Source organism: Mangifera indica, chromosome 19 (assembly GCF_011075055.1).
Source record: "Mangifera indica cultivar Alphonso chromosome 19, CATAS_Mindica_2.1, whole genome shotgun sequence".
In the NCBI taxonomy this organism is placed as follows: Eukaryota; Viridiplantae; Streptophyta; class Magnoliopsida; order Sapindales; family Anacardiaceae; genus Mangifera; species Mangifera indica.
This window is the reverse complement of record NC_058155.1, coordinates 6046983-6066603: the sequence shown is the minus strand read 5'-3', so window position 1 is coordinate 6066603 and position 19621 is coordinate 6046983. Positions and strand designations below refer to the sequence as shown.

The window sequence follows — 19621 nt, the reverse complement described above, 5'->3', positions numbered from 1 at the left end:
GTAAAATTTCCCATGGACCCCCGTGGATCTCCCCCTATTCCCCCTCCCCCTAAAATTTTGAAAACATTAAATTTCCCCCCACCCCACGGGCACCTGTGAGAGTTACTGCAGCACTGACAGATCTAACCCATTTTTTGGCCAAAACTCGACATTTTAGCCTCTAATTTCAACAAAAATCAAATCTACACATCCAATAACACAAAACCCCTCAAGAAATTCAAGTAAAATAACCAAAAATCAAAACATTTTATGCATTATTTAAAATCGAAATCCTAAAAATTCAAATCTCAATAATCCTAACAATAAATTGATTCAAACAAGAAGTGGGATGATGTACTATATTTCTTTGTCATTTTCGGTTGCTAGAAAACACAAAAAGTCGACGAAAAAGGTGAAAACCCGTTGACCCGTGGAAGACCCATGGGATGTTCAAATTTTCTCTAATTTTGAACAATAAATCTGTGGGAAATGTGGGGCTTATATATAAGGGCAGTTTGGTCATTTGCCAAATTGAAGGCATTTTTGTTTAAACCTTAGAGCTTTGGGCAATTTTGCTTAACGCTCTCTAATTTTGGACATTTATTATAATTTCCTATTAAAAAACAGAACTTTTATAAAGAGAAAAAGTTTTGATTTATTAAAAAAGAAATGCCAAATAACTTATTCCCACCCAAGGCATACTGAAAACCCAAAAACCCAAAGTGACCCCTACTAACTTTTAAAAACTCAGATATCCACCCATCCATTAGTTTTGGTTGTTACACTCAAGGATAAAATCATCATTTAAAGATTTTTATTTAAACAAAAGAAAGTTATTTCTTTTTTCTCTTTAGTTTTAAAAACTAACCATTTTCCCCTAACTCAAACTTTGGAACATTGCATTTACACCCCAAAAATTCATTCCATCTTTTCGATGATCGTTCTTTCTAACACTATTCTCCGACGGCATCTCCCCTTCCTCCATGGTGGTTTCTACACATAAACTATTAAAAATCAGACCAAAATGGCTAGATTTTCTCACATGGATCTGTGAAAAAATCGCATAGATTTGTGTGACGATCTGTGTACCAAGGACACATAGCTTAGCTGAAAACATTGCATGGATGACACCCATTCTATAAGATGTCATTCGACAAATCTGTGCATCATCGATGCATAGATTGTTGCACAAATATGTGTGATTTTTGCAGAAATCTGTGTGCAAAAATTTAACCATTTTGATCAAATTTTTGATGATTTTTTGCATTGAAAAGCCACCAAGGAGGGAGGAGAGATGTTGTCATAGAGGGACGCTAGGAAGAACGACTGCTAGAAAGATGAAATGGAGTTTTTGAGGTGTAAATGCAATGTTTCAAAGTTTAAGGAGGCGGCGTTTATTCTAAAATATAAAACCCTAAAAATATGTATAATGAGGGTGAAAGATTAATTTTTTAAAATTAAGTTGGGAAAAAATAGTTAGTTTTTTGAACTAACGGAGAAAAAAGAAATTAATTTTTGTTTGTTTAAATGATTATTTTTATAACTAAGGGGTTAAAAAAATCATTTTTTTTATTTAAGTAAAAATCTTTAAATAACAATTTTATCCCAAATTATAAATGTCAAAATTAACGGATGGATAAGTATTTCACTATACCTTGGGTGGGAATAAGTCTTTTGGCCAGAAATAAACAGGTGAAAAGACCGAACACGTGGATAATGTTGTTTGTATTGACTCAAGTCCTCTCAAAACTCAGATGCTTCCACGTATACCCACTATTGTCAACTGTCTGTGGTAATTTTCTTAGTTGCAAAGAAAATTGATTCCCAACCCAAGAATGTACATTCAAAATAAATATTAATTTATGTTTACTAATGATATGTTAAGTGATTAAACATTAATTTATTTCTAATAAAATCATAGTTACCATATAAATTAATATCCATTCTTAGTGCATATTATTTTATTTGAAAAAAAAAAACATTTAATGTCACCCTAATAATCTCCATTATAATTTAATGAGATATTATACCTACTAAGGTGGGTTGCTAGTATTTTATAGGGGTTATTAATTAAATATTTATATTTGAAGGGAATTATATGAAAATAATTAACAAATCTAATCTTATGACTGACATTGATATAAATATGAATATGAACTTCAATTGTGTTATCTCTAAAGTTATGATGATTTTGTGTTGTTGTGTTGGTTTGTTATTAATATAAATATTTTTGAAGGTTTAGGGGTGGTTAAAAGTGGTATGATGTGTTATACATAAGTTTATAAACATTTTGATTCTATCAACATGCCTTAGGGAGTTGTTTCCATATTTATATCAATGACAGTCAATTGTTGATATAAATGTGGTATAATGTGTTACACACAAGTTTCCATATACGGCTACCAAGTATGTGGGTAATGGATGTACTATCAAAGTTGAATAAGCTAGTGATACATCATAAGTTATGGTGGTAACAAGTACTAGTGTATGGTGGATGGAATGTTAGAGAGCATTATTAGACCTATCAAGAGGCTATGTCAAAATTGTCATGACTTATTGTGTCATGGGCCATGTTAGGTCAGGGTTCAAAAAAATGTGAACCTCAGAGAGTTGTTTCAACCCATGAAATTTGAAAGCTTGCCTTTATGGATTTTTTGTGGACTAGTTTGCCAAAATTATCAACTCATGAAATTTGATTTTCTTGCAATAGAATTATCAGGTAAGTAGGATTCTCTCAACCCATTATATGATATGTGATTGTTGTGGATTGAAGGATTTACCCTCTACCATTATTTGATAGAGGATCTAACGGGAATCAAGGATGATTAAATTGATCCTTGTTACTATTGCTTAATGAATGTTATGTATTGCAAATATGATGGTGATGGGATTTAGTATGTTAATCATGTGTTTTGAAGGATTATGTGAAAGTTTTTATATATGTATGTTAGAGATGATTTGAACTACAATAAGCATTCGAGTTAGTTTAAGTTAATTTGAATTATTTTTGTGTCAATCCAAAGATGCTTTTATTTTGTTTTAAGTCGTGTTAGGTTGACTCGAATTAACATATGTGTCAAAAAAACTCAACCTTAATTTGATTTTTTCATATCGTGTCAAGTTAGATCAACAGGTTGTATTAAAAATTATCAATTCTATCTAATATTAATACTATTATAATATTTGGACAAAATGACACAATACCTTTTGACAATTAAAACTAACAAATGATTTTAACAAATGGGTAAAAAATAGCTTTTTCAAACTTAAATGGTGGGAATTGTCATTTCATTAAACCTTGAGAGAGAAATAGTCATTCAGCCATTAATAATTTACCATTAATAAATTTTAACATTAGGGCAAAATTTTCAATTGTTTAGTATTCTTTATTGTTTTTCTAAATATCTATAATATATTTTGAATAATACTACTCATCCTAAAAAGCATATGAAAAATTCATATCTCAAATGATGTGTCTATGACCTTTATATATAAATAATTAAAAGCAAGAGTAATATTATCCATCTCAAATTTCACATCTCAAATGATGTATGACATATGAAAGCTAGTATATTTTGTTTTAAAAAAATGATAAACATACGATAACACATTATTAATGATATAATAAGATAAGATTATGTATATTTTTAAGGGTCAAAGTCTTATATTTATATATTTTCTTATGCAATGAAATATATTATAAAATGTTATTTTCGAATTAAAATTTGTTTCAAGTCTTTCTTGGTTGAAGACTCGTTGAAACAAAGAGATTTGCAAATTACATGAGAGAAAAGATTTTCTCCCAAAGAATTTTGAGATGAAAGATATGAGACAAGCTTTTTATGTTATCAAAATAAAATATTCACAAAAATATCATAAGGAATTATAAGTCTACCTTAGAAAGTATATATAAGTACAATTCTTGAAATTTTCAATGAGTAAATGTTCATCCATGGTTGTTTCCATAAAAAAGGGTGATAAATTCAGTCTCATGCAATATCTAAAAATGAACTATAGCCAAATAAAAAAAATGGAATCAATTCCGAATACCTTCAGAGGTTTAATGTATCTATAGACTTGTACAAGATCGGATATAACTTTTGAACTAGGAATGTTGGGCATATATCAAAGTAATCATGAAATTGATCATGGGAAGGCTACAATTAACACTCCTAGGTATATCTCAAGGGTAAAATGATCTTTTTACATGTATTTATGGATTTATGTACTTGAGACATAAGAATATGAATACATGTTTTTTTTGAAATTTCAAGCAGGTGAATGATTCTGCATGAATTATGCATGTCTATTCATTTGTTGCATCACACATCATGCATGCCTAATATGCACACCCATATAGTCAGTTATCTCATGAGAGTTTATAAAAGGCATATCTGGGATTTTGAGATCATTATCCCATAAATCTTCAAGTTTCTCTTATCTAGTTTTCTTGCTAAGTGAGAAGAGAGAGATCTGGAGTGCTCCTTTCAGCAAGTAGAAAAGGATTTTTGGCTAGTAGCTAATTAAGGAAGAGAATGTTTTATCTATGAATCGTTTAGTTGTTAGAGCCTAAGTAAGTGAAGACTTGATTTATATTTTTGTAAAATATCTAGTTTTCTTGCTAAGTGAGAAGAGAGAGATCTGGAGTGCTTCTTTCGGTAAGTAGAAAAGGATTTTTGGCTAGTAGCTAATTAAGGAAGAGAATGTTTTATCTATAATGAATCGTTTAGTTGTTAGAGCCTAAGTAAGTAGGAAGACTTGATTTATATTTTTGTAAAATATCTAGTTTTCTTGCTAAGTGAGAAGAGAGAGATCTGGAGTGCTTCTTTCGGTAAGTAGAAAAGGATTTTTGGCTAGTAGCTAATTAAGGAAGAGAAGGCTTTATCTATAATGAATCATTTAGTTGTTAGAGTCCAAGTAAGTAGGAAGACTTGATTTATATTTTTGTAAAATGTGGTGCTAATTTGATCCTTGGATGATATTTCATGGTTTGGTAAATCGAGAAAGGGTATATGGTTAATTGCCAAAACAAAAAAGAACATATGGATTTGTGTGAATGATTATGCACATATGGGTATAAAGAATTATGTATTATGTTGTAAATCCATTATGTTGAATGTTGTGGTATTTTTTGGTAATTTTATCTATTTAAATTGATCATGAGCAATTATATAAATTAAGAGGTTAAAGCCTATAGTGAGTTATAAGATGGATATGGGAAGTTTGATCAAATCCGATTGGTTATGTATATAGTTTGTGTGATAAATGTGTTGTTTTGATATGTTGTATTTAAGACTTATTTTATGCATCATAGGATGTTAGAGACCTAACGAATGTTTGTTCAAATGACACTTTGGATCTATACAACAAATCAACAAAATAGTATTTAAGATAGAGAAATTCTCAAATATACAATAAGATTTCTCTATCTTAGGGTTAAAACAGATAAACAATCAAATAGAATTCACATAAATTCAATCGACTGAATAACCTTGAGTTTATGTACTTAGAGTTAAAGATATCTTGATCAATAAAAGACTCAAATGCCCACACTGGGGAAAATTACAAAGTTGCGCTGCAGTAAAAAATTTTAAAACACATATATCTTACATCCTGCGCTGCACCAATGTAATGATTATAGAAAATGGATAAGAGATTGTGTACGAGAGTAATAAAATAGATAGTATACAATAAATTAAAGAGAAAAAATATGCACGATTTATCCTAATTGACTTAAAACCTAGACTACATCAAACAAGGTCAATATTACCATTTTATTCAGTTTGTCAAGCTTTCTTTAAAAATAAAAATAAACAAAAAGAAAGTACATGAAATTACTTGGTCCATGGAAGACAAGTATGATTACCAACCATCGAAATCATACAAGTAAGTTTATATTGCGAAGTAATAATCCCTTTGCATTGTCTGCAGTCATCTATGTTCGAGTCAAAGATTTTGATGTTATGATTCTAACCAAAAAATAAAAAACTGCAATACAACTTAGTGGAAAAAATCCATCTCGAAAATGATAATTCATAGTCTCACCTTTAGCAATAATGTTATGAATAGGTGCTGGCCGGTGCAACCCAAAGACGAGCTTGCAATCTGCAGTAATGCGCTCACCAATAGTTTCCAAACCATTAAGGACACTTAATGTGAGACCCTTAAGCAAATCCCACATCGACAAGCTGATGGGTGGTCGCTAGGTAGATAAGTAGCAAGCCCCCAGAACTCAGTAGATACATTTTAAAGTCGTGCAAGCCAAGGGTTGCCCAAAGCGGACAATATCTATTGATGGGGCAAGGGCCCATAGTTTGGTATCAGAGCCCAAGGCGAGGTTAGGGTTAAGGATTATAAAGCCCCCAGAACTCAGTAGATGCGTTCTTGGGCCAAGCCCTGACCAGGCCTTTGAGTCCAAGGAACAAAACCTCGAAAAGGCTGGGCCGTAAGGGGACAATATCTTGGCAGTTGAGTGAGGGCCCACTCGTTTCCATTGCAAGACGTGTTTTAAAGCCGTGCAGGCCAAGGGTTGCCCAAAGCGGACAATATCTACTGATGGGGCAAAGGCCCATAGTTTGGTATCAGAGCCTAGCCCACAGCCTCTGAGCGATGGTGGGGTAAACCTCAGTGAGGACACTGAGTCCCGTAAGGGGGGGGTGAATGTGAGACCTTTAGGCAAATCCCACATCGACAAGCTAATGGGTGGTCGCTGGGTAGATAAGCAGCAAGCCCCCAGAACTCAGTAGACGCATTTTAAAGCCGTATGGGCCAAGCGTTGCCCAAAGTGGACAATATCTACTGATGGGGCAAGGGCCCATACTTAAAGTTCTACTAGGTCGATGGAAAAAAGCAACATCGCACATAATCATGTATGGAAGTAGCAGAATCATGAACAAGATAAGCTTGTTGAATAAATTTATGTTTGTTACTAATTATTAGAAAGGGCAAAATCTGCAAGAATTGAGAGATGAATTTTGATCTTAATAAGGTTAAGAGAAATGAAAGAGTGAATTTAAAGTCCACAAACCAGAACCTTATAACAATGTTATGTCCATATATAGTAATTTATTGATGTTTATTTGACCACGTATTGAACTTTTATGGTAAATTTTAATGGAAAAATTATTGTATGCTTAATTAGGCATTGGGCTTCCCCTTTAGTCAAAGCTATTATTGAATCTAAAACCTAAATGTTTAGTATTCTTTGTTGTCTTTTCTAACCATAAATAATATATTTTGACTATTACCATATGTGTTACTATTTCCGAAATGATGTGACCAAAAAAACATATCCCGAATGATGTATTCCTTTATGCGACCTTGAGATGTAAATAAATTACTATTTATCTCAAATTTTACGTCTTCAACTATGTATCATACAATATTTTTAGACATAAACCGGGTCTAGACCTAATTAAAAAGCCGGTCTCTAAGTTGATTGAATTAACCAGTCAAGTAAATCGATGATATCATTATAATATGATTAATATTTTAAAATAGATTTTAGCTATACTAATGTCAACATGATGCTCAGATAATTTGATCTAACGGCTAAATCACAATCTAATATGATTCACACAATTAACCTCAGGTCAATTTAGTTTGATGGCTACAATAAGTTTAACCCATGTCCTAATTTTGATTTGTCATTGATTTAGTCCAACTAGCCGGTCTAATATGAGTTTTAAAACACTAGTATCGCATACGAGCATTGTTATATTTTGTTAAATAATGACATACCTATGATGACACATATTTTTTTATGTGATTTTTGAAATATGTTTTGGATAAATAAGATTAAGCAATTTTTTGGTCAAAGTCTTGTATTTACATATTTCCTTTTGTATTGAAATATTATTACACAATGTTGCTTTCGAAATTAAAACTATTTCAATTCTTTCTTTGTTTAAGACTCATTGTAACAAGGAGATTTGCAAAAAATTTACATTAGAAAGAAACACTTTAACAACTCATTTCACTCACTATCAATAAACTCAACTTAAATCCAAAAATCTCTTATATATTGCAAAAAACGACAAGCAAACAACACTGAAATATATATATGAATTAAAATACATGCCACAAAATGCTTACCTTAACACTTTCAAATTGGCAATAGGTCTTATCACAATTTACAAACGTTTCTTGGGCATAATGGAAAAGAGTGGAGGAACCTGTTCAAAGAATTTCGGAATTTCTTCAATATTACAACTCTAGAATGCTTTCAAATTTTCATAAACATTAGGAATTTGTTCTTCTAAGGTTTAAAATAACTTGTTTGTACTACAAATACTTTTTTTTCCATGTTGAATTGGTCACTACAAAAAAAAACTGGCATTAGTGAGTGAGAAAAAGAAAACAACTTACTCTTGCTGAACAGTTTAGTGTGAACCGAGTTTTAAGGCAAAATAGGAATTTAGAGTAGTATTTATTATGTTCTTATTTATTGAGTGTTTATCACTCAAATTTTCTTATTTCTCTTTAGCGAGGTGTTGGCAAAAGTGAGTAACAAAAGGCTTTTACGTCATTTCTCATTATTATTATGTATTATCTTGTTTTTAGTAGATTTGACAGTTTGTATCATCAAATCATGTTCGTGTCTTGTTAGTTTGGGTTTTGTGTTTTCATTAAGTCTGACAATTCATGTTATCGAATAGTGTTCATGTTATGTCAAAGACTTTCAACTCTAACTTGATCTGAATTAAAATCATATTAAAATTTTAACCCTAACCTAACCCTTTAATATTCAAGTTAATCCGATCCGACTAAAATTAACCAAAAATTATCTATTGTTTTCACTTTCTAAAGTATTTTTATTGTTTTAATTTATTTACCAAATTACCTTAACCTATTATTAGTAAAACACACAATATAATATTTTATCTTGTTTACAAATGCCCTAAAAAAATTACATATTAAGACATTTAAAACACATCAATAATCTAATTAACCGAATCAGATTTTTACTACTTAATAATAAAATAAAATATTTAAATAAAAAATAGTATAAGTAATTACAATTATATAATGATACAATTATATACAATCTGTAAAGATTTCAACTACTGCTAATATTATCTTTTAACATTTCTATAGTTTATCAATAAAACTATGCATACACAATTTGGGTACATAAATGATGTGTTATCATATGATTGAATTTGAATTAAGGAGAAAGTAACACTTAATCATATGATAACACATTATTTGTGTATTCAAATTGTGTACACATAACATTGCTCATAATTCATCTCTAACAAATTTTATTAAAGTAACATTTCTTTAAAACATTTGAATCAATTCGTGTCATATCGAGTTACTTTCGTGTGAACCCTAACACTACCTGATTTAATTTTGAATAATATTGAGTTGACCCGAAATAAATTTCATATCACAAAAACTTAACAGTAACTCAATTTTTTTCATGTCATGTCTTGTCAAGTTAACAAATCGTATTGAAAATTGTCAACTTTAGTTTTTAGTGTATCATGTATTTGACTTTCAATAATTAACAATGAAGACTCTATTTTCATGTATTTGGGACATCTTTTGAACCTTTTTCATATTCAGTATTAATAAAGGGTATTTTAGTAATTTTACTAATAAAAATTATTTCATATTTTTATTTTAGTTTTATTTAAATGAAGGCTCGATTGATGAAATGCTAGTAATACCTTTCCTTGGAGGATAGGACTTCTAGAAGGGGTGTTATGACATCCAATAAGCACAATTGACCGTGCGGTTTCGTGGTGAAAACAATGATTCGCAATCTTTGGAAATTGCCTTATCCAAAATTCAAATTTGATGAATGCTTGTGCATCTCAACATGCACGAGTGTCCCTCTGCTTTACGGGACAACAAGCGTGTACTCTTATATGCACATGCATGGCATACATCCTTGTGTTACATGGTTGTATATGGGTCTAAATACATATAACAATAAAACTATATATATTCATTTTAAGTGCACATTTGATATATATCATCAAGTAATTGAGTTATTTTGAATTAAAAATAAAGTAATATCTAATCACATAATGATATATCATGTGTGTCCTCATTTATGTATACAAAAATAGGTACGCATAACATTACTCTACATATATTATCAATTAGAATAATGTGAAAAGGACAAAATTACCCTTGATTGTGCCTGTGGGCATTACACATTATTTATCATGTCATCTTAATTTAAACAATTAATTAAGAATAAAAAACATTTTCGCTACATTATGTAATTAATCAGAAATATCTTTTGCATCATACAATCTCATCCAAAATAAACACCAACCATATACTATAGAGATGGGTGTTCATTGGGAAATTGAAGAATAATTTATCGAGGGAATTGATCTGGATAAAAATAATTGATTAATCTTTCACCTTGTCTAATCTATATAACTATTGAAAATAGACATAAATACCCTCAGATGCCACCATATTAATAAAATTAAATCATTTGATTCAAATAGATAACATCAGTAATTATTCCCAAAAAAAGAAGAAAACTTTCCCGTATGTAATGTAACCATGCCATAGAATATTATTTATACCAATTAATTCAGCGCATCTTATTGGTAAACGTATAACCGATGTCACTATAAATCATCTTATTGGTAACCGTCTTTAGATTGAAATCCCCCAGACTTCAGTTTGTCTGCACAGTAAGATGCACCATCAGAAGCAACTTTTGCATCATAATTTGCAGTCATAGGATCTACATCCAAGTCGGTTAAATCACTTTTGAATGAATTCACGGTGTACTGATACTGTGAAATGCAGAACTCGTGTGCCGATTTCAGTCTCGGTGAAGATTTTTCCTTCGTCGCCATTGCATCAATGTATTTTAGGCTGCTTGTGGAATTAGATACAGGTACAGCCAAGTTTAGCGCTATCTTAGCCAGCAATTTCACGTTTGTTGTAGACAAGGCTTTAGGATCTAATGCGAGAGCGGCTACACAATCCTTGTAACTACATTGGGTCGTTTCTTCGCAAACACTATTGACTAAACTGGATGGACCGTCGTTGCTTGATGTCGAGAGAGCAAGTGTTGGCGAAGGAGAGTGAAGAAGTAAGACGAAAGAAATGGAAAATATTTGTGATATGATCGTCAATAGAGGATAATTCTGATGAAAAGTCGTTGAAGTTCTGGGTGCATTCATGGTTAATTGCTAGTTGTTGCTTGAGTTAAAGGGCTAATGGATGTAGTGCTTAATTTAATGCAGAACGAAAGAAATATGAGAGTGAATAAAGTTTTGGGTGGTAGTTAAAAGGTATTGAGAACTTGCTACAAAATGCCATTATGAAAAGGCCAAAAAGATTTGTTCCCACCCAAGGTATTGAAGTTTTGGGTGCAGACATGGTTATAGAAGTAAATATACAAGTAAATGAAACTTTGGGTTGTATTTAAAAGGTATTGAGAACTTGCTACAAAAGGGCAATATCAAAAAATAACAAATTAGGTTTATTGACTCTTTAATGCAGAATCCTATAAATATGGAAGTCAGTAGAGTTTTCAGTTGTACTTAGAAGGTTTTGAGAACTTGCTTTATAATGTCGTTATGAAATAATAGCAAAGGACAATAATTTGCTAATTTTTAATTACCAAAATAACATCTTGTAATCTAGGTTTTTTTTTAATGGATACAGATTTATAATTGATAACTATATATTAAGAAAAAAAAGATAAATAACCTCTTTTTTATCTATAAATATTTTTAAAAATTGGATTTTTTTTTTTAGGTAATGAAAAAATCCAACTTAAATCCTAAGTAAAACTATAAGTCTAGTGACTAGTTTTATAACAATTAAATCAGATAAAACAAAAATTTGATTTTGAAATATAATTAAAAAAAGTTTGAACTCAAACTTTATAAATAAAGCCTCCTCTAAATACAATGACTATTGTATCCCTACCGTTAAGAAATTTTATTAAGTAATGTTATGTTTATATATTTTTGGTATATCTATTTTTGGTATATATATATTTATGTGTACATCATATGATTGAATAATTTTAAATTTATGATAAAATAATACTAATTACATAATGATTTATATAAATATGTATATATTTATATATCAAAAAATGATACACATAGTATTATTCTAATAAAAAACAATCTGGCTGTATTGATGCAATCACATATATCTTCTAAATTATTATGTATGCCAATATTCATATTGTGAATATATATATCTTTCTCTTAGGCTTTTTCTTTCCCTTCCCCTTGTTTTCAATCTTCTGAGAATTTTCTGGCCACTGGGAATCAGAGGCTAGATGAACTTGCAATGCCTCCTTACTGTCCTTATCCAATTTCTCTTCTGATCCCGCCTCTGTTGCCTTGCCTTTAGTACTCCTATTCTGCTGCAAGAATAGTTTATTCAAGTGAACATCCAACTGTAAAATCACAAAAAAAAAAAAAAAACTAAATCTAATCTTATTACTTCATACTGCATTCAACAGATGTGAAAAAAGAAATGAAATTACCTCAACTGCTGGGGCATTCAACAAAATGCTCTTTTCATCATCTGCATCTTCCTGTTGCCAGAATTCTGTGAAACAAAACTGACCATTCAATATCAATAAATATTTAAAATATAAAATAACAATTTGTTCTTATATAACCAGAAAGACTGACAGACTTGGCCATTTGTACCATAAGGTAATCAAATTCAGAAATGCGAAATCTTAGCTTTGGTTGCTAGTTTTTCTGCTTACCATTTCGCTTGTTCTTTCTCTTAGGCTTTTTCTTTCCCTTCCCCTTGTTTTCAATCTTCTGAGAATTTTCTGGCCACTGGGAACCAGAGGCTAGATGAACTTGCAATGCCTCCTTACTGTCCTTATCCAATTTCTCTTCTGAACCCGCCTCTGTTGCCTCGCCTTTAGTACTCCTGTTCTGCTGCAAGAATAGGTTATTCAAGTGAACATCCAAGTGAAATCAGCGTCACTGACAAATATAAGCACTAACCATGGTAGGAAAAATTGATTGGCAAAGCAAGTATAGCTAAGGAAACAATATACCTTCCACTTTTGATTGTTGAAAAGTATACTGTCAGCATTCAGCAATTCATCCAATTCATTAAGCTCCTTTTTGGCCTCTAATATAGCTTTGGCCAAATCCTTATCTTCATCAGCATTAAAGAAACAACAGCGGTCCTTAGCATCATTGATTAAGATTTTCCAAACAGATTCACCATGAGTTAAGGTTCTTTCATTCCCTAAAATCCATAAACAGTGCCTAGAGGGTATCAAAGGGACCGTAGTTATTCACTATAGTTACTAAAATGAACAAAACACAATGTACAATATTTACATGAATACCTGGCCCTTGTAAGTGCAACATTGATTCTCTGTGGCTTCGACAAGAATCCAATGGATCCCCTTTCGTTGCTTCTCACAGTGGAAATTATAATAATGTCCTCCTCACCACCTTGAAACCCATCAATTGACTTCACTTTTACAGTAAAGTCATCAGAGTCATCATACTTGCCTCCAAGTTTTTTTTTAATTGCTTGTACTTGAGCACTGTAAGGTGAGACTATGCCAATGCTCAGCTTCTGTTTTGAGTCATTCCAATCTGCATATTATGAATTACCATGGATATAATAAGGAGATTCAATAGAAGCATGTTTGGAATTTGTTCAAGTTGAAACAATTCATGTCATTTATATAATGATTTCATTATTTAATTTAACTCTTTCTCTTCAATCATGTTTAACAAGTGATGCATAATACAGATTAGTACATGCATGAGATATTAGCCAATAAAAATTTGACAGTATATAGCATTAGATATTAACAAGAAATCCGCACTTTAAGATTTCCATTTGCATAATTGAAATAAAAGGCCATGTAAATGTATAAATTATTCTCAAAAAAGCTAGTTTCATTAATTGCCTGCCATAGAAAGGTAGGTTAAGCCTCTGGGACATACAGTCATCAATCAAAATGCTGACAATATAGAGCTAATGTTTTGTTTCTCCAAGTGGAATATCAGAATTTAAATGAACGATATGCTATAGAGTAAGCTAAGAGATGACAAAATAAAAACTAATTTATTTTTTAAATGGTAATATAAACATAAGACTCCAACAACACATACCTTTGTACAGGTTCTGCAATATTTTCATCACAACAGCTACCTCAACCATATTTCTCCAGCTACGGCCAATGAACTCTTCTCTCCCTTCAAGAATATTGATGAAAGAATATGGACGGAATATTGGAGATCTTGGCAAAAAGACATTTTTGTTGATTTTTCTTTTAACATTAGGAGAATCCCAAATCTGGTTGTTATAAAAATATGAATTTGGGAAGTAGCTAATTGAGGGGTGCATCCGATACTGTGTATTGAGCAGGTGTTTAGAGCAACCCAATGAGCTCAGCCTCTCAAATAAGCTTCTCCCGAAGGAAGCTTCATCAGAAACCTGAAAAAAAAAAAAGCCAAACAAAGGAACTTAAAAAGTAAAGCAAAGGCCAAATACAAAAAAGTCACCAGAACTGTTGAAATAACATAAACCATACCTTGCTTTTAACCGTTGCTGGCAATTGGCACTCATCCCCAATGAGAATAGTATGATTTAAGCCCAACAGTTGCAGGGCTATTGTCGACTCACTTTCTTTTAGTTGTGCCGCTTCATCAATGACCAGAACGTTCAGTGGTTCCATGGCCACTGAATGCAGCTTAAATGAACTAGAAGCAGTGCAAAATATTACCGAATCTGTTTTAAAGCAGAAATCTTTTAATGAATCTATGTTCATACCCCTTGCAAACTTAAGTTCACTAAAGGAATCCTGAAGATTTCTTAAAACTGTATGGCATTCACCTCTTATTTTCTGCAACAAGTAATCTCTATGCCCAGGTGATGAAAAAAACTCTTCAGCTACTGAATGTGAAAAGAGCTCTTGTAGCTCGTCAGAAACTACATCTTTTTGAAACAGCAAAGTTTCGACAGAATCAAGTAAACTGATAAGATCTATCATATTTTGAAAATTACTTTCCAAAATGAAACGTTTGGGTATGTAAGTGCAGAAGATAAATAAACAATTCCTAAGAGGAGTGGCAGTATGTTTAAATCTATCTCTCACAAATTCAAGAAATGATTTCAACTCCTCATTGTCACCTTCCATTTCCATATTCCTGTAATTCTCTTTGACTTCATTTTTGTCAATACTTTCTCTCTTCTTTATCAATTTATTCTCCAAGAAAATGTGATACTGAGAAACACAATCTTCAAGTAAATCCATTATGGATGAGAAGCAATGCCTCCAGCCAGTCAGCGTACCAAAACACTCTGAAAGCTTTTTAACGCGATAATCCAAATATATTTCTTCGATTTCTTGACCAACTTTGAGTCTCTCCTTACTCCCAAACAAGAGAATATCTCCAAGAGGAAGCAACAGAGTCTCACTTCCATAGTCATCAGTTTTAATCGATTCTTTCAGCAGCTTCAGAACACGAGAAGCAACTTCTGTAATTGCAACATTCGTCGGGTCACAAGTAAGGGTTCTGCATTTTGTTTTCAACAATGTAAAGAGAAGCATACTAACAGCTTTAGTTTTCCCTGTTCCAGGGGGGGACCCCATATAAGTTGCACAGAGGACTTGTGATCACAACGCACTCCATCAAGACAGGCAAGAACTGCATTCAATTGCGAATCATTCAATGTTGATGATAAACCACTACCAAATTTCTCATATAAGATGCCTCCATTCAGTTCAGAACAGACTTGGCAACTTTCCTCCAACTGTCGTGCAACATGCAAGTCTCAATCAAAAACTACACAATGTATGTCAGCAAGCAAAGTAGCCGGGAAACTTTCAATGGAGTGTGTTTCCACGTTTCGAAAACGTTTCCATTTCCGAAACTCTCCAAAACTTGTAGGAAACGTTTCAGGTCATTTTGAAATTTTTAAAAAATTTTGAAACACGTTTCTTTTAGAAGAAAAATCGTGAAATCGATTAAACACATATTTTTGTATTTTCAAATCGAAAATGTCGTTAAATCTCATATTGAATTCATCTCTTCTCTACTCTTCGATGTGTTACTCATCTCTTCCCCAACATATCATATAAATTACTGTGTATTATTGTTTTTTCTTAAATATCTACATGTGTTTGCTCCAGAACAATTTACGATATGTTCTATGATTTTATTTTATAGTATTTTTTCTCTTCATTCTTTTTTTATTATTTATTTTTATATTATACAAGTTTATGTATTTTTGTTATACAAAATTTAGTATTTATAAAAATACCTTTATATTTTTCTTATTTATAAGTTTTTTCACGTTTCCATTTCCTATCTTTTTTAAAAAATACGTTTTCACGTTTCTGTTTCCGTGTTTTCACGTTTCTCCATTTTCGTTTCCATGCTACATAGTCAGCAAGAATAAGTATAGTATAAGTAAATCATCTTCAGAAAACTTACCACAGAATTCCTGCATAAAATTTTGTTGATAATCTTCAAATTTCCAGACATTTTCAAGGATTTCCATATTCTTCTGTAAGGTGTAATATTTGTCAAGAAAATCACAAACAATGATTTCTCCCCATCAAACTGTTGGATGCTTTTTGAAGCCTTCACTTAAAAGTAAGTAGAAGTGGTATCGTTATCATTTTCATCATCATCCCCTGCGATTTTCATGACTGATAGAAAAGATCACATTTTACCAACCCTCTCCAAGTCGGAAATAGTTTCAGGCTTCGCATCTGCTAAAATTAAAATATCCCCTGGCAAAGTTTTATAAGGCTCTTTACCATTGTTACTGAACCTGTTCCTCCAGTAATCAATCTTAACATCATGTAACTCAGGTCCATGGGGCCTAAAAACATCCACATTAGCATAAGGTGCGCTTGAAATGGTCTCCATGGGTGAAAACAGTTGTGCTCGTGTTTCTTCCAACAAAGGATAAACAAATGATTCGAAATACTGAGTGACAGACTCAAATGATTCAGGAATTTTTTCCACCTGAAAGGAATAAAACAATTACTCAATTCAGAAATAAAATATCAATTAAACTATTTTTAGCTAGCATGAACTTGAACAATAAGATGAAAGCCCTAGAAAGTAAAGAGATGTCTCATCTAAAGCTTGTTGCTGAATGAGATCAACCGTTGCCAAAAAAAAAAAAAGGAAACAAACTACAAATATTTCTTTATTAAAATTTGTTAGTTTCTGAAAATGAAGAAGGGTAAAGAAAGCAAACCTTATGACTGAAAAGATTTTCATTACAAATGTCATCAAGAGACCAAGAAAAGAGAGTATTAATGAAGCCATCGTCATGATTTTGAACTCCTCTCTTCTTGCTGCTACTACTACCTTCACCTTCAATCATCATATCCACTGATCCTTCTTCTGAGAATTGCACAGTCAAATGAAGTAGCTTTACTAATGAGAGGCAACTAGCTTACTTCAGTAGGAAGAAAACACCATGCAAATGCAATGAAGAAACAAGGAATCTATAGTACTTCCACTTGAAAAGCTGCTAACACATTTAACATTGTGTTTTGTTTGGCATATCATATAACACCTTGAAATGCTTTTTAAAAGCATATTAAAGAGCCCAAAAGTCATTCGCTCATTTATTCCATTCCCATTCGGCCGTTTGGTGTCTCAAGGAAGAAAAGAAAAGTCTTCAGTCTCCTCTTCATGACGTCGCTCCCCTTCTCAAACAAGTTGTCATCACTGTACGGACAACATCTAAGTTTCTTGTGTGGTTTGAAAAAGAGTTTAAAATGTGATCACATTCTTTTAAAAGTCAAATAAAAAACGGGACTTTTTATAAAGAGAAAAAGGAGAAACGACTTTAACGCGTGGGTAATTTTGTTTGTGTTGATCCCAGTCCTCACAGAACTCAGATGTTTCGCGTCTTTTCACTGTTGTCAACTGCCTGTACTAATTTTCTTAGTAGCAAGAAACTTTATTCGCAGCCCATGAATGTACATTCAAAATAAATATTAATATATGTTTACCAATGATATGTTAAGTGATTAAACATAAATTTATTTCTAATAAAATCATAGTTATCATATAAATTAATATCCATTCTTAGTGCATATTATTTTATTGAGAGAAAAAAAAAAACATTTAATGTCACCCTAATGATCTCCATTATAATTTAATGAGATATTATACCTACTAAGGTGGGTGAAAGGAAGCCTGATTGCTAGGATTTTATAGGGGTTATTAATTAAATATTTATATTTGAGGGAAATTTTATGAAAATAATTAACAAATCTAATTTTATGACTGTCATTGATATAAATATGAATATGAATATGAACTTCAATTGTGTTATCTCTAAAGTTATGATGATTTTGTGTTGTTGTGTTGGTTTATTATTAATATTTATATTATTGAAGGTTTATGGGTGGTTAAAAGTGGTATGATGTGTTATATATAAGTTTATAAACATTTTGATTCTATCGACATGCTTTAGAGAGTTGTTTTCATATTTATATCAATGACAGTCAATTGTTGATATAAATGTGGTATAATGTGTTACACACAAGTTTCCATACACGGCTACCAAGTATGTGTGTAATGGATATACTATCAAAGTTGAATAAGCTAGTGATACATCATAAGTTATGGTGGTAACAAGTACTAGTGTATGGTGGCATGGCCAACATGGTGGGTCATGCCTTTATGGACTTTTTTGTGGGCTAGTTTGCCAAAATTATCAACCCATGAAAATTTATTTTTTTTAGTAGAATTATCAGGTAAGTAGGATTCTCTCAACCCCTTATATGGATATATGATTGTTGTGGACTAAAGGATTTACCCATTGCCATTAGTTGATAAAAGATTTGATGGGAATCAAGGATTATTAAATTGATCCTTGTTATTGTTGCTTAATGAATGTTATGTATTGCAAATACGATGGTGATAGGATTCAGTTTGTTAATCATGTGTTTTAAAGGATTATGCGAAAGTTTTTATATATGTATGTTAGAAATGATTTGGACTACAGTAAGCATCTCCTAAGCATTCAAGTTAGTTCAAGTTAATTTAGATTTTTTTTGTGTCAACCCTAAGATGACTTTATATTGTTTTGAGTCTTGTCAGGTTGACCCGAATTCGCATTCATGTAAAAAAAAACTCAACCCTAATATGATGTTTTTCATATTATGTCAAGTTAGATTAACAGGTTGTATTAAAATTGTCAACTTTAATATTAATACTATTATAATATTTGGACAATATGACACAATACCTTTTTGACAATTAAAACTAATGGATGATTTTGACAAATGGGTGGAAAATAGCTTTTTCAAACTTAAATGGTAGGAATTGTCATTTCATTGAACCTTGAGAGGGACATAGTCATTTGCCATTAATAATTTACCATTAATAAATTTTAACATTTGGGCAAAATTTTCAAATGTTTTGTATTCTTTGTTATCTTTCTAAATATCTATAATATATTTTGAATAATACTACTCATCCTAAAAAGCATTTGAAAAGTTCAAATCTCAAATGATGTGCAACTATCTTTGACATTTATATATAAATAATTAAAAACAAGAGTAATACTATCCATCTCAAATTTTCATGCCCAAATGATGTATCACTTATGAGAGCTATTATATTTTGTTTAAAAGATGATATACATATGGTGACACGTTATTTATAAT

General features: G+C 31.4%; 3 protein-coding genes and 1 long non-coding RNA gene across 4 annotated transcripts; all 4 read right to left on the bottom strand.

The window, feature by feature from the left end:
• Positions 1-10589: 10589 nt before the first annotated feature.
• On the bottom strand, positions 10590-11141 carry LOC123202864. The gene has a single exon (XM_044619015.1). The coding sequence runs from the start codon at positions 11139-11141 to the stop codon at positions 10590-10592; it is 552 nt and encodes a 183-aa protein (XP_044474950.1).
• A 1056-nt stretch (positions 11142-12197) lies between these two features.
• Positions 12198-12869, bottom strand: LOC123203511. The gene is made up of 3 exons (XR_006499309.1): positions 12701-12869; positions 12470-12534; positions 12198-12346 (listed from the first exon to the last, which is right to left on the bottom strand). It is a non-coding gene; the product is annotated as an uncharacterized LOC123203511 (long non-coding RNA).
• Positions 12870-12898: 29 nt separating this feature from the next.
• LOC123202863 (uncharacterized ATP-dependent helicase C29A10.10c-like) lies at positions 12899-16479 on the bottom strand. The gene is made up of 7 exons (XM_044619014.1): positions 16413-16479; positions 16304-16356; positions 15533-15729; positions 14507-15491; positions 14085-14409; positions 13304-13559; positions 12899-13220 (listed from the first exon to the last, which is right to left on the bottom strand). The coding sequence occupies exons 1-7, from the start codon at positions 16477-16479 to the stop codon at positions 12899-12901; spliced, it is 2205 nt and encodes a 734-aa protein (XP_044474949.1).
• On the bottom strand, positions 16446-17617 carry LOC123203510. The gene is made up of 2 exons (XM_044619884.1): positions 17191-17617; positions 16446-16952 (listed from the first exon to the last, which is right to left on the bottom strand). Exons 1-2 carry the CDS (start codon positions 17320-17322, stop codon positions 16644-16646), a joined length of 441 nt encoding a protein of 146 aa, XP_044475819.1. The 5' UTR covers positions 17323-17617; the 3' UTR covers positions 16446-16643.
• Between the last annotated feature and the right edge of the window lie 2004 nt (positions 17618-19621).

Coding starts and splice junctions, on each gene's coding strand:
- LOC123202864 (XM_044619015.1), bottom strand. CDS start 11,141: ATGAATGCACCCAGAACTTCAACGACTTTTCATCAGAATTATCCTCTA.
- LOC123202863 (XM_044619014.1), bottom strand. CDS start 16,479: ATGGAAATCCTTGAAAATGTCTGGAAATTTGAAGATTATCAACAAAAT. Junction 14,410..14,506: donor CAGCAACGGTTAAAAGCAAG/GTATGGTTTATG, acceptor TTTTTTTTTCAG/GTTTCTGATGAAGCTTCCTT. Junction 13,560..14,084: donor ATTGCAGAACCTGTACAAAG/GTATGTGTTGTT, acceptor CATAATATGCAG/ATTGGAATGACTCAAAACAG.
- LOC123203510 (XM_044619884.1), bottom strand. CDS start 17,322: ATGATGATTGAAGGTGAAGGTAGTAGTAGCAGCAAGAAGAGAGGAGTT. Junction 16,953..17,190: donor AAAATCTTTTCAGTCATAAG/GTTTGCTTTCTT, acceptor TATTCCTTTCAG/GTGGAAAAAATTCCTGAATC.